General features: G+C 37.9%; 1 protein-coding gene across 13 annotated transcripts in view; it reads right to left on the bottom strand.

Annotated features, from left to right (window-relative positions):
• Nucleotides 1–13,590, bottom strand: part of VEPH1 (ventricular zone expressed PH domain containing 1) — a 173,046-nt gene that overhangs the window by 87,037 nt on the left and 72,419 nt on the right. For all 13 annotated transcript variants that reach the window (XR_010919613.1, XM_067547631.1, XM_067547823.1 and 10 more), the window contains 2 exons: nt 5,714–5,923; nt 3,889–4,283 (listed from right to left, as the gene is read on the bottom strand). Coding sequence is in view for 12 of the 13 variants with exons in the window: in XM_067547631.1 (XP_067403732.1) it covers nt 3,889–4,283; nt 5,714–5,923 (605 nt within the window). In the remaining variant the exon portion in view is untranslated. The remainder of the gene's footprint in view (nt 1–3,888; nt 4,284–5,713; nt 5,924–13,590) is intronic.

Here is a 13,590-nt window from a genome sequence, read left to right as displayed (position 1 = left end):
ACAAAAACTGTGGTTTCAGTAGAGCAATCCAAGACACCAAGATACCGTCATCCTAGTGAAAAAGCATCCCACCAATGATCCTGTCAGTATTATATGGCACAGAAACAAGCTGGCTAGGTTATACTGTATGCCCCTCATTTTATTATACTGTAACCAGAATCACTCCTTCCAGAGTTATCCACATGCAGGGGTATCTACACACTGTGTGTATGTGTGTGTATATATATATATCTCCATATATATATATATATATATACACACACACACACACACACACACACGTTCCTCAAGGAAGTACCATATGGAATATATTTTGCCCTAAGAAATTTGCATACATTTTATGTTATGGTCAACGCATACATAATTTAAATTCTGTACAACTGCAATACTTTTGGGACAGATGCTTCCATCCTCACATACGTCAAATAGTACCTCACTCCAGAAATAGCCACACTGAAATCAATGAGACTGTTCACAGTATATGATATTACTGATAAATTTTAAGATCATAAGGGACCATTAGATCATCTAGTCTGACCTTCTGTCTAACACAGGCCATAGAATTTCATCCAGTAACTCTGTGTTGAACCCAATAACTTGTGAAAAGTTCCAGAGGGGTAGCCGTGTTAGTCTGTATACAGCAAAAACAATGAGAGTCCTGTAGCACTTTAAAGACTAACAAATTTAATTTCTGCAGGCATAAGCTTTTGTGGGCTGTAACCCACTTCGTCAAATGTAAGGAATAGAAATCACATGGGAGAGATATATATACATATCCAAGGCTAAGTAAAACAATGGGGAAGGTAGATAAAAGCAAAGTCCATTCAGTTAGATTAGTTGAGGCCTATTCACAACCATTGATTAGACTGGGTCTGAATCGGGACTTGGAATGGTTATCTCATTACAAGAAGTAATTGTCACTGTTCACACATTCTCACCTCCTAATCAATGGTTGTGAATAGGCCTCAACTACTCTAATTGAATGGACTTTGCTTTTATCTGCCTTCCCCATTGTTGTTACTTACTCTTGGATATGTATATATATATATATCTCCTATGTGATTTCTATTTCTATTCCTTACATCTGCCGAAGTGGGTTACAGCCCACGAAAGCTTATGCCTGCAGAAATTAAATTTGTTAGTCTTTAAAGTTCTACAGGACTCTCATTGTTTTTGCAACAACTTGTGGTTAGTTAAAGCATATCTTCCAGAAAGACATCCAGTCTTGTTCTGAAGACATCAAGGAATAGAGAATCCATCACTGCCCTTAGTAGTTTATTTCAATAGTTAATTACCTTCACTATAATCTAATACTGTTCTTTGTTAATTTGGGTGCATAATATATATTAAATCAGTGGCTCTCAATCAAGGGTATGCATACCCCTAGGGTTACACAGAGGTCTTCCAGGGGGTACCATCAACTCATCCAGATATTTGCATGGTTTTACAACCAGCTACATAAAAAGCACTAGCAAAGTCAGTACAAACTAAAATTTCATACAGACAATGACTTGTTTATACTGCTCTATATAGGATACACTGAAATGTAAGTACAACATTTATATTCTGGTTGATTTATTTTATAATTATATGGTAAAAATGAGAAAGTAAGCTATTTTTCAGTAATAGTGTGCTGTGACAGTTGTATTTTTATGTTTGATTTTGTAAGCAAATAGTTTTAAAATAAGGTGAAACTTGGAGTACACAAGACAAATCAGACTCCTGAAAGGGTTACAGCAGTCTGGAAAGGTTGAGAGCCACTGCATTAAACAATATATTTAAAAAGCCAGGAAAGGATATAACTCAATTCAAGTGTTATTTTTGGAAACTTCTTGTACTCTGCATTATTTGTAAACTATTTGTATTTGTATTGTACTGCTTTGTTGCAGCATTCTCCTATCCTCTTTGTTTCTTTCCCATTTTACATATTTAACCCCTGCAAAAAATTCAAAAAATTCCTGCTTAGCTGACAGAAAATGTACCAATGATACATTTTTAAAAAATCTGAATAATGCATAAACAGCTTTATAAAGATAAAACATGTATATATTTGAATGATCTGTTATGACATGCAGAAATCATATGGATCAAATAACTACCAGATTTTTGACGGAGCAGTTTATGGAATATCTGAAATATTAACAAGCTGTCCCCTGTGTAATGAGCATGAGCGAATTTCTATGAATGCATTTAGAATGAGTCACATAAGTATTCTGTCTTACACATATGTCCTTACTCAAGAAGTTTCTTCAAGAACCTTAGCTGATGATTTTCCAGGAAATTACAATAGCCTGAATGAATTGTGAAATAATGACTTGCTTAAAACATCACCATAACAGGGATTTTAATTAATTTGGCACTAAGAGGAAAATGTTTTAAAATATTCACTACATTAAAAGAAGACATAGACTCACTTTTAATTCTTTAGGCAAACTCACAAGTCAGATCATTCACTCTCAAACTCCCACTGTCATTTACTGAAACAGTAAGACATACAAATAACTTTGACAATGAGAAGAGTTTCAAACAACAAAGCTGAGGTTTGGGATATTTTTCTCAAATTTCTGCAATAAAACCAAACTTGGCAAAAAATTTATTTCATAGGTAAAAACTGCTTTTCAGTTCCTTGACCACAGAATAAATAAAAACAGCTGAAAAGGCATTTGATGCACAAATGTCAACACATGAGACCTGGTTTGTGTCTGGAATGATATTTTAAGTGATCAGAAATGAAAGCTTCCTTATTAAATGTATTGACTGAACTGAGTAATTCAGCTATTTTCTACAATAATTTAGCCTAATTTTGAACTGCTTACTCCCATTGGTGAGCAATTACACGTGAGTGGATTATTCACCGAGTAATGATGAGTAACTGCTCATCAATGGGAGTAAGAGGTTCACAGTTAGAGCTGGGTGACATTTGTAAACTCGTGCAAAAAAAAAAAAAAACAACACATTTTTCAAAGCACTGAAATGATTTATCTAATTTGATCCTAATTTAGCCAATAGTTTCAGGGGGGGAAAAATACCCTGAAATTTTTATGAAGCGCTGAAACATTTTCAAAACAAGCCCTGTTGATGTTTTGTTTAGATACAGTTTTTTCTATATGAAGTGTCAATTCGAATTTACTTTTGAAACGTTTTGCTCAGCCTGAACAAGGTTTGTGTTTTGTTTCAGCAAGAAAAAGCAAAGAAAAAATATCATTTTGAGTCTGAAATTAACTGTTTGTTTGTGGGGGTTTTCTCCCGGTTTGGCCACCAAACCCACCCACCCCCCCAAATCAATTGTTCACTCAGCTCTATTCACAACCTGGCCTTTAAGAATTTTCATTTGAAAAGGAGTAACGCACTGAGACCAATCCTGCAAGGTAGTGAGCACCTCACAGGCTCAGGCCCTATTTCATCATCACCTATCAAGTGCTTGAAAACAACTGTCTGTCATCCTGGCTTGACAGGAGTAATTGTACATAGGGAAGGCCGCATTTCTTGGAAGACAGGATTAGGGAGGTAAATAGATGAGCAGGTTAAAAACATAATTTCTACATGCTAACTAAGAGGTAATGCTAACTAAGGGGTAGTCTACACTTAAAACTTATAGCGGCACTTGCACTTGCATTAACTTCAAAGGGAGTTTTGAGTGTGTCAGAACTGCCAGCTTGGGGCCTCTAAAAGATGCCCAATATTGCTGAAGAAAAAGGCAAATACTAAGAAAGAGGTTTCAAAATGCTGTACTTTATAACAGCGTCACTGGGTAAAAACATGTTTCATCCAGCATAAGAGCTCATGCTTAGAGTACCTAGCCTAACAGTCTGCATGAGGACTGAAGGGTTTTGTTGTTTTAAATTTTCCTTTAAGATTCCCATAATTTGAAAGGTTCAGAGTTCTTACCTTCAATAATACACTGATCTGGGCTAGGAATTTTCTTCCCAATCTCCATGACATATGCTTTCACTTTACTAAGATTTTCCTTTAAGTGCAAGTAGAGCTTATCCTGGTATTCCACAGGATTTTTTATTGTCTCTGTACTTTCTTCATGGCAGTTTTCTTTAACAGATTCTGGCAAATTTTCTGATTCTGTACATTTGATACTTGGGTGTGAAACTGAAGAATTTTCCAGCTGCGGTTCTTCAGTGTCTGGACTAAAAGGCAATTTGTCATTTTCTTGGCTAAGATACATTTCTGTGAAAGAGATGCCAGCTGTTATGTCTCCATTGTCCATGTCTTGTCCATTATCTGAATTCATTCCCTTTGTACGGATTGCATGCAAAGCTAGACTTTTGGACCTGCAATGCAAATAAAGGGAAAGATAATTGGTTTGTGACGGAGATAAAATGGGCTGCAACATGCTGAAGAATTAGATGATAAGATTTCTGGCCTAATTCTACTCTCATTTACATCTGTGAAGCTGCTCTGGTTCAACTCATAGCAGAATTTGGGCCTAAATATCCAGTTGGTAGGCAAATACAAACACAAATATCTTTTAATAAACCTGTATGTCAAGAACTGGTCCTCAGAATCCAAATCAAATCACAACTGTAGTAAACAAAAGGAGTCAGACAATATCTATATATATCAGAATACATGCATATAGAGAATGCACCAGTATATTTATATATGCTACACTCATCACTATAATATCTCAACATCCAGTCGATCAATCACATTATAAAATAATACCATCCAGCAATGGTTCAAACAAATCTGGAGTTTCCCCCACAGTCCATCAGTTGGGCCACCTCAGCCACAAGCCCCAACATTCAGGAACTGGTTCTCCACTCCCTTTTAGCCCGTGCTGTCATTTGCATCAGAGTAAATTAAATATAAAATGCTACTACTGATGTGAATGAAGAATTCTGATTTGGCAGCATTTTACACTCACTTTGCACAGGTGTATATGAGTGCAAAGGTAGAAGGCAATGGAGAATCAAGCCCTCAATGGGCATCCTTCCCCACCACTCCCTCCCCAACATGGGCGACTTTAGTCCTCAAAGGGGAGCTGAGGAACAGGAAATGTGTACAGAACTGGTGCATGTATCTCTGGAGAGGATTAGGAGAAAAGTGGGCATAGGTTCCCTGTTAAACAGGAGAAGGGTGCAACCTATGACAGACCCCAGCAGAAGAGAGATGTCCCAGTTTCCCAAAGGCTCAAATTATCACCACAGAACTCTAAGTCAGTGTGAAACAAGTCATGTTCCATCCATTCAACACTGCAGCAAGGGCAGTAAACATCCCATTAGAATGGGTGGGACCTACATGTCCTGGGGTACATAATAGTGGCACGTTGTTTGAGCTGGCCTTGGTCTCCACACACAATGGATCTAGTCACAGTCAAGAATAATTTGAGGCAAATCACCAGTGCAGAGGAATTGAAGGCATAATCTGACCCCAAATATTCATACAATATATTATCTAAACTAACATTAGGGTAGCTACTATTAATATTCAGAAGAGTTCTCAGAATCTTCATTTCTAGAGTGTTCTGTAAATAAACATGTTCCTCTTTCTTCTCTCTTGGCATGTTAGAACAGGTTAAATACATAATTTAGAAAGATCTTATCCAGCTTTGAGATTCCCTGACAAGAGATCTGGTTAGAATTAGATTCATGATGCCCAGAGGTATTCTATAATTTAATTATTCCCTTAATGATTGAATAAAGCTTTATTGCAAGACTGATATATATGAAAACCATTCATGCATTTTACAGATTCATACCTGTTAAATCTCATATCTTTCCTTTCTTCTTTAGAAACCTGGCCTAAACTATATCTACGCACAGAGCCAGGCGTATTGTTGTCAATATTTATTTTGTCTTCAAAAGCCTGTATTTTAACTTGAAGTTTTTCATCCTCTTCATTTTCATTCATAACAGATTTTAAATCATCCAACTGTTCAGGAGATTCTGTTTCAGCATCATTTTCTGTTCTAAAGAAGAAAAAAATAGGTATTTTAACACTGTCATGCTTTGCCTAAGGTGACACTGACAGTGTCTCTTACTTTGAATGACATACTGTATCTGGTAAAATAATTGTGGTTCAGTAGGGAATTTCTTAGAGCTTGATTAATCATTTTCAGAAACAGCTTTCAGCTAAATATCTATGTCAAAAGGATTAGAAACATTAAATATTTATGACAACAGTGGATTAGAAATATCATTCAATATATCTGCAAACGTAAAAACAATGCTTCCTCTTGATATGGTCTCAACTACATTCTCATCAGAAAACCTATCAGGGAAATATTTTTCAGTTGAATTTAGGCCAGTCTTACAAAACTACTAAATAACCATTTATTACAGTATACTTATAAACCAACAGTAGAGCTAACAGTGGAGCCTGTGAATGTTTGTGGTTTTACAAAATTGCACATTCACTTTCTCCTGAATAATTGTACTTTAAGTAAGAAAAACATCTTTCAAAACTCAGCACTTGGGAAGAAATTGGCTTAGAGAAAGTTTTAAGTAATCTGACTCAACTTCATTAAAAGAAACCTCAGAATACTTAAAATGGACTTATTCAGAAATTTGTACAGTGCAAGTTTCTATTTAATAGAATACAATGGTTAAAAAATTACATTATCATTAAAATTTTCAAGCACAGAGTTTGGGAAACATAAGTGCAATAATAATTTTGGTTTAAAGGTAACAGGAAGCTACCAATCTTAAAAATATAGGACCTAATTCTGCCCTCTAATATACCTGAGAACCTCACTGATTTCACATCACTGATGAAAATGATTGTCCCAATGATTACACTATCATAACATTAGTGACAAATTCTGCCTTCAGTTGATTTCAGTAGAGTTACTCAGGTGTAGCTAAAGGCAGAATACTCTGCATCTATCAAATTACCCTGGCATGGAGAGAGCTCCTTGGAAGCAGGTCCTGGGATCCAAGCTCAAATGGATCCACTGTGCAACCCCCTATCAGTGGGGGTCACAGAGGAGCTGCAGTTGTTATTCCAGCTCATGTGCTAGTGTAGCAGCATTGGACAACAACATTGCAGCCCTGAAGCCTTTCCAGCCATGGTGCGGGTGGATTCATTCATCCAAACATGAGGTACTTGCCTAAAGTCTGATTTCTTAGATCAAAATTTTCAAACTTCAGTGTTAGGCATTTAGATCCATACTTAAGCCTCTAAACAAGGGGCCTGATCATCAAAGAGTATGAAAACTTGCAGCCCCCATTGCCTGTGATGAGAGCAGGAATGCACAGAACTTCTGAATATCAGGCCATGCTTTACAAAAGCTGAAAAACTGAAATAAGGTGGCTACCTCTAGGCACTGTATTTTGAACTTTTTGAGCTTTGTTTTTATGCAGCAGTGAGGGAACTGAATTTATTGTTATTATCATGTTCACTACAGCAGTGCCTAAAGGCCAGCCAAGAATGGAGACCATGGTGCTAGGTGTTGTACCAGCCCAGAGAAGTCCTTGCCCTGAAGAGTTTACAATCTGAATACACCAAGCAGACACATGGTAGTGGAAGAGACAGACCACACGAGCAAAGCAAACTGTGTGATGACAGCAAATGGCATGTTAGTTGCATAGTTGTGTGTGTGTGTGTTCATTCTTAGAAGAAGATAAGCTGAAGAAAGGAAAGAAAGGAAGGTGAAGTGGAGAAGAGGGTAAGAGAGGCAGATGTCGAGTGAAGCGGAGGTGAAAAGACAATGAGGGATGGAGCGGGTTGGAGCAAACAGCCAATCAGCACAGGATGAAGAAAGTGCAGTTAACACTGTAGGAAGTTCTCTGAATGTCCAGAGGTCCCTGCCTTGACTGCCCCTGTTCCTACCAGCTGCAGTCTGTGGCTGGCTTCATCCTCTCTGCAGTTTTTCCCTCAAAGCCTCACGATGGGGAAGGGGGTGGTCACAGCAGTCCTAGAGGGTGTGTGTGTGTGTGGATGGGGGGTGGGGTCTCCCTTGCACAGTTCTGGGTCGAGAGGGTGAAATGAATATCCTTAATGAACAGAATGCTACAACTAAACCATTGGTGTCTTCCTTCTTCAGAGATATGGATATTATTATCATGGAATGCTATTAGGTGTATCATGTGAACAGTCAGTATTTGCCCTTGCTGTTATTTTATTATAACCAAGTTTCCCTCCTTCTCTTTCCGTGCAAGGCTGCCAACAGGGCCACAAAATTATTGAGACAACAAAACCATGGAGTGAGCATGCACAGAAATTCATAGAGGGATGAGTTACTACATTTTACAAAGTCAAAACATACTTATGCCATACTTTAAACTCTTATATGTAATATTTATAGACATCATAATAGCAATCAGAATCCTACCATGAGATTAAAGAGCAGGGTGTCAGTATTTTTTTAATGCCATTCACACATTTGAATATTATATCATAATTTGAAAACAAAATTTTGCTGACTCCTTTCTTCTTTTTTAAAAGTGTGGGTCCAGGTGGATAAATTATTAAATGCAAAATAGTTATGTTTATGGATTGTCACATATGAGCTAATAAAATTATATATAGCAAATCCCCTGTTCACTGGGATTTTGGAGGGGGTATTTGATGGAGCGATCAGGTTTGTGGATTAGAGGAATGTGAACTATCAAGGCTCTACAAAATTCTGAAGTAAAAGCAGATTTCTAGTAAACTGAGTTATGTTTGTTTTCACCCATCCACACTTGGGACTTAATTCAAAGCCCACTGAACTCATTGGGAGTTTTTCCATTGATTTGCGTGGACATTGGACCATACTCTTGAAGGAAATATTATCCCAGTGTTTCTTTCAGAGACACATTTTATTCTACTTATCAGATGTAAACCAACAGTAACTTTGTTAAAAATATGGTTCAGAAGTCAACAAATCAACGGTTTGGCTCAAATTGAACTAACCAGACAATACCAGGCTCTTGGGACTTTCAGGATAGCTGGTTCCACTCTTAGTGGACAAAACAAAATACTCATCTCTTGGGATATCCTTTGGGGGGCAGGCCTGATTAGCTCTCACTTACATTTACCCAGGCTCACTGCAGTGACAATGTGACCTTTTGGCACAAAACCATTCCTAACAAGTAGGAAAGATGTAACTAACATCAAGAACTCCATTGAGCCTACATACTGTGCATGGCTGGAAAACAGGCAGGTTGTTCTCCTGGCTCCTCCAGTCAAACAATAAAATTAACAATTGTGTGAAATCTTGGCAAAATGTATTGAAAACATTACTGACACTGCTGGAGTTGGCCCCACTTACTCCAGGGCTGAATATAGCCCATACTGGTCTCAGAAGACAAAAGATGTAGAAATATCCAGTGGAAGTATAGAACTTGTTTGCAGGTAGATTTTGATGGCACCATGTTCTTTATTACTGAATTGCTTTTCAACTCCCTATGATGAAGTATCAAAATATTATACAGGTGACCAGATGATCATAAGAATAATATTTTAATTTCTAGTACAACCTCCCCAACTAGGTGCTGAGAATGTGATGCAGCACAATCCAAATACATTTCTAAAAACACAGAAAGGGTGGGATTTTCAAAAGCACTCCATGCTGGCCTCTCTCTGCTCCTAATGCAGTCATATGAGAGGATCAGGTTCCACTACCAAGGCTCACCAAGCAAGGCATAATCACCTCCTGAACTAAGAAGCAATGGTAGAATCTCTAAAAGGCAGGTTGTATGTAAGCATAGGTAAGGATCAGGGCAATTCTCAAGGCTATTGAATGCAGTCAGGGTCTACAGCCTTAAAAGCTTCAAAAATACATTGTAACCTTACAATCACTCTCCATCATAGAGGTAGCTAATGTAAAGATCCTCTCTATGTTTAAGGCACCACCTTTCTTAAGTGGGCAGGCATAATATGTTACTGATTTCTCAAATCCTTCTGAACAAGCTGAGAGCAATGGAGATGCCCTTCTGTAAGTGCTGCTGCATGTCATGCTAAGCAGAATTATTAGAATCAAACTTTACTGTCACCATAACATGAGCTTTATCCAGTCAAAATTCATGACCCATATTGTTTCCAAAGCAGAGGGCAACGTCACCCTACAGTCCCATATCATCATATGAATTTCTTAGATGCAGTTACAATCCTTTACACCTTAACAAACATTGCTTTAAAGATGGACAAATGGAAGAGAAAATGAAAAGCATATGAATCCTAAATGACACCATATGCCAGACTTAGTCTCTTCTATAAAAAAGCGAAATAATTTCATCCAGCCACTATGTAAAAATAAATAACAAAGAGCAGTCTGGCTTGCATGCTTACTTTGTTGTTCCCAAGAATGGTAGTTTGGAAGCTTCATTAGGTCCTGTATTTTCTTTTTTTAAATTGACCATGACAGACTTCTAAGTTGGATCAGCACTCATCAACATTCTACATTCACTCTTCAAAGCTATCTCTGGGGGTGAATGACTTGCCTCTTTGTTGTAGTGGGTGGCAATGCTAATAGACCATCACATGATTTTAATGATACTCTCCATCAAATACATGTAAAATTCCCTATGTCAAATGATACCAAGCCAACAATTATCTATAAGAAATCAGTTTCTCCTAATAGAAATGTGATTCCAAAAAGAATGGGTTATTGTTCATGCACATAGATGAAACATCTATTTTTCTTTCACAGCACAAATACTCTGAATTGTTATTTTTGTTTAAGAAAAACTCTCTGCAATTAAGTAGTTACGTTAGTTCTGGAGCTACTGGGTACATTTCCACATTCAGGGCCAGGTTCTGATCTCACTTTCACTAGTATAAATCAGGGGTAAATTAAGTCAGTGGAGATACATCAGTGTAAAATATTTGAACTCTGTTCCGAATATTTGGTCTACATTTCTTCTTGCCCCTCATCTATCTGATGTTGGCCTTGGCTAAGCTTCTGAAATATAAAACCAGGGAATAACATAAGATTTATTAAGTTCTGCATTCGATTAAGAACTTTGTTTTATTCTATGATCTCTTACAGCTACATTTTTAAAGGCCTCAACTTAGCCTCTCATTCGGTACCTACAATTGCGTAAGGCATAGCACAAAGAACTGCAGGTGCATATGGCAATGTTTAAGGCCTGATCTACAGACCAGTCAAGTCAAAGGGATGTCAATGGAAAGTGGACCAAGCCCTGGGATTGCTAACTATAATTGAGTTGTGCATGCAGCCAAGGAGCTAGATGTCTGCATAGTTTCAGAAATAGCAGCTCTTTTATTCTAAAATGAGGTCCTTGCTGAGCATTCACACACTGCAGCCTGATTGTTTATTATCCTTTGTTTATTATTATCCTATTCGTTTATTATTATTTATTATTATTGTGAACTGAAGGCCAAATTCTGCCCTAAGTTAGAAAGGAAATAAAGCCTGAGTAACTCCACTGCAGCCCTATGGCAACTTTATAGATTTATCCTGGATTTGCATTGGTGTAACAGGATTTGTCGCTGATTCCACATGGTCACTTTTGAAATGTTAAATCTTTGTTTTTTTTCAATTATCTACATTCCATGATAAGGGTCAAACACACATGCAGAAGCAAATATTATAAAAGCAATCTCTCTCTCTCTGTCTCCAGAGGTTTCTGCCCCTCAGCAAAGTGGGTTCTTTCAGTTTAGAATTTTGTGGAAAAAGATTGGAAAATATTTCCTTTAAATTTTAATGCAAATTTTCTCCTGCTTTTCAACCAGCTCTACTGATCACACCAGACACAGAATAGAGTAGAATAGGGGTATCAGAACATTTCAGTGGGTGGAATATATTTGAGCCTTCCTGGTTTAACATATTAGGTGATCAAGCATGGTCTAGATCAATAATTATTAAACTCTGCTATCAGACGGTGTGTGAAGCCCCACCTCCTTCTACTGCTTTATTATAATTCCCATAATACAAATGACAACTGGCCTTATCATTCGCCTTTAGTTACTCTTGGACTACAACACATGCATGTTATTTCACAGACTTTCTTTCTTTCTTTCTATTTCCAGTTATATACTCCACTGACTCTTTACAAGAGTGAGCCCCAGACCTTTAAAGGTATTTAGGCACGGCTGAACTCAGCACTGCAATGCCTAACTGTTTGAGGATTCTAAAACTCATTTTAAAAACTGATTTAGGCACTTAGGAGCCAAAATCCCATCAATTGCCGATGAGATTTAGGCTCCTAGAGTGCCTAAATCACTTTTGAAAATGAATTTTAGGATTCTCAACCAGTTAGGCATTGCACTGCTGAGCACAGAAACCCCTAAATACCTTTAAAAATCTGGACCTCAGTTCTTTCTTAACAGAACACTTTCTCACCAGGTGAGTTGTGAGAAATTTATACAGCTTTCCTTAAAAATGATTCAGTCCCACGGGACTCCTCTCTTTTTTACTATTTAACTCTCTCCAGGATGCCATTTAATTGTTTCTTGAATGACACGAACATTTTGGCTTCCACTCTGCTATCATGCCTTCAAGGCCATTCCTCACATTTATGAGCTTGATGACATCTGTGTTGAATTTTATCATAGAAGTAGTTTCCCTTTGTGTCCTCTTGACCTGTTACATTCCACATAATGGTAATTATACAGCTCTTGGTAAAAACAATGACTAGTGTACATTAGCTGCAAACTACGTTAAATATCATTTGAACTGTCCTCACCAGAACTAATATTGGAACACTCAAAGTACTTTGTTAACGTACATTAGAAAGAGTTGGTCGTGCTGGTGGTGAAGGGTCAGAATAACTTATTTAGAAGTTTGAAAATACTTTCTCCTTTTTTTCCCTTTTTTTGTTGTCCATTTGGCAGATACCAACTCACAGGGAAAGGGGAAATTTCAATAGTGTTCCTGTAGGTTTTTATGGTTATCCTTTGGACACTAAACTCAGTTGATAAAACATACAGCCTCACTTTACCAACCTCCTTTTAACCAGAACTTTTGGTTAAATGAAGCTTGGTTACATCCCTTGACAGGGCTGGATTAAGACATAGGCCCTAAATATTTGTAGTTAGAGCCCCAGCTCCTGGAGTCATGTGATTAAATCAGACTCTCAGCTTTCTTTTTTTTTTTAAATGTAGTTTTCATGGTTACCAAGGACAGCTTTAAAATGTAACTTAAGTGATGTGTAAATGTTACTCAAATGAAGTGTAACTCAGTGATGTCTACCTCAGCCTGAAACAATAGCTCTAAGAGGTGTGAACGGCCTCATGCATCTTAATGGAATATTTACTCCAAGACCTACTGCTCTGGGGTGCCCTGACAACACCACCCGAGCAGATGGCTCTGTGTGGCAGGAGGGCAAGAATGCACAGAGCCCCAAAACCCAAGAAGATATTCCTAAACTGCTGGCGCAAATACTAGAAGAACCTTGTTGCCACTGCCATCTCTTTAGAGAAAATAATGGACCTCTGCTGTCATCCCTGGTGTGTGTGTGGGCAAAGGGCCTCATACAACCATCTCAGTCTCTTTGGAGAGGAGAGAACTCCCCTGCCACCACCTCTTCAAATGAGGGCAGGACTAAGGCACACAGCCCTATGCCATGTCTGTGCCTCAGATCCCAGCTTGCTGTAACCTGGCCCTTTCTCCTGGGGTTGCACTGTCCCTTTTCACAGTGTTCTGGGTTCCCCAACCTCAGTGGATTGATAAGAGGCTATAAGCAACTT

The sequence above is a fragment of the Emydura macquarii genome, unplaced genomic scaffold (genome assembly GCF_026122565.2).
Source record: "Emydura macquarii macquarii isolate MOO-44397 ecotype Brisbane River unplaced genomic scaffold, CSIRO-AGI_Emac_v2 contig_18, whole genome shotgun sequence".
In the NCBI taxonomy this organism is placed as follows: domain Eukaryota; kingdom Metazoa; phylum Chordata; order Testudines; family Chelidae; genus Emydura; species Emydura macquarii.
The sequence above is the reverse complement of the archived record's forward strand: the minus strand, read 5'-3'. Positions and strand labels throughout refer to the sequence as shown.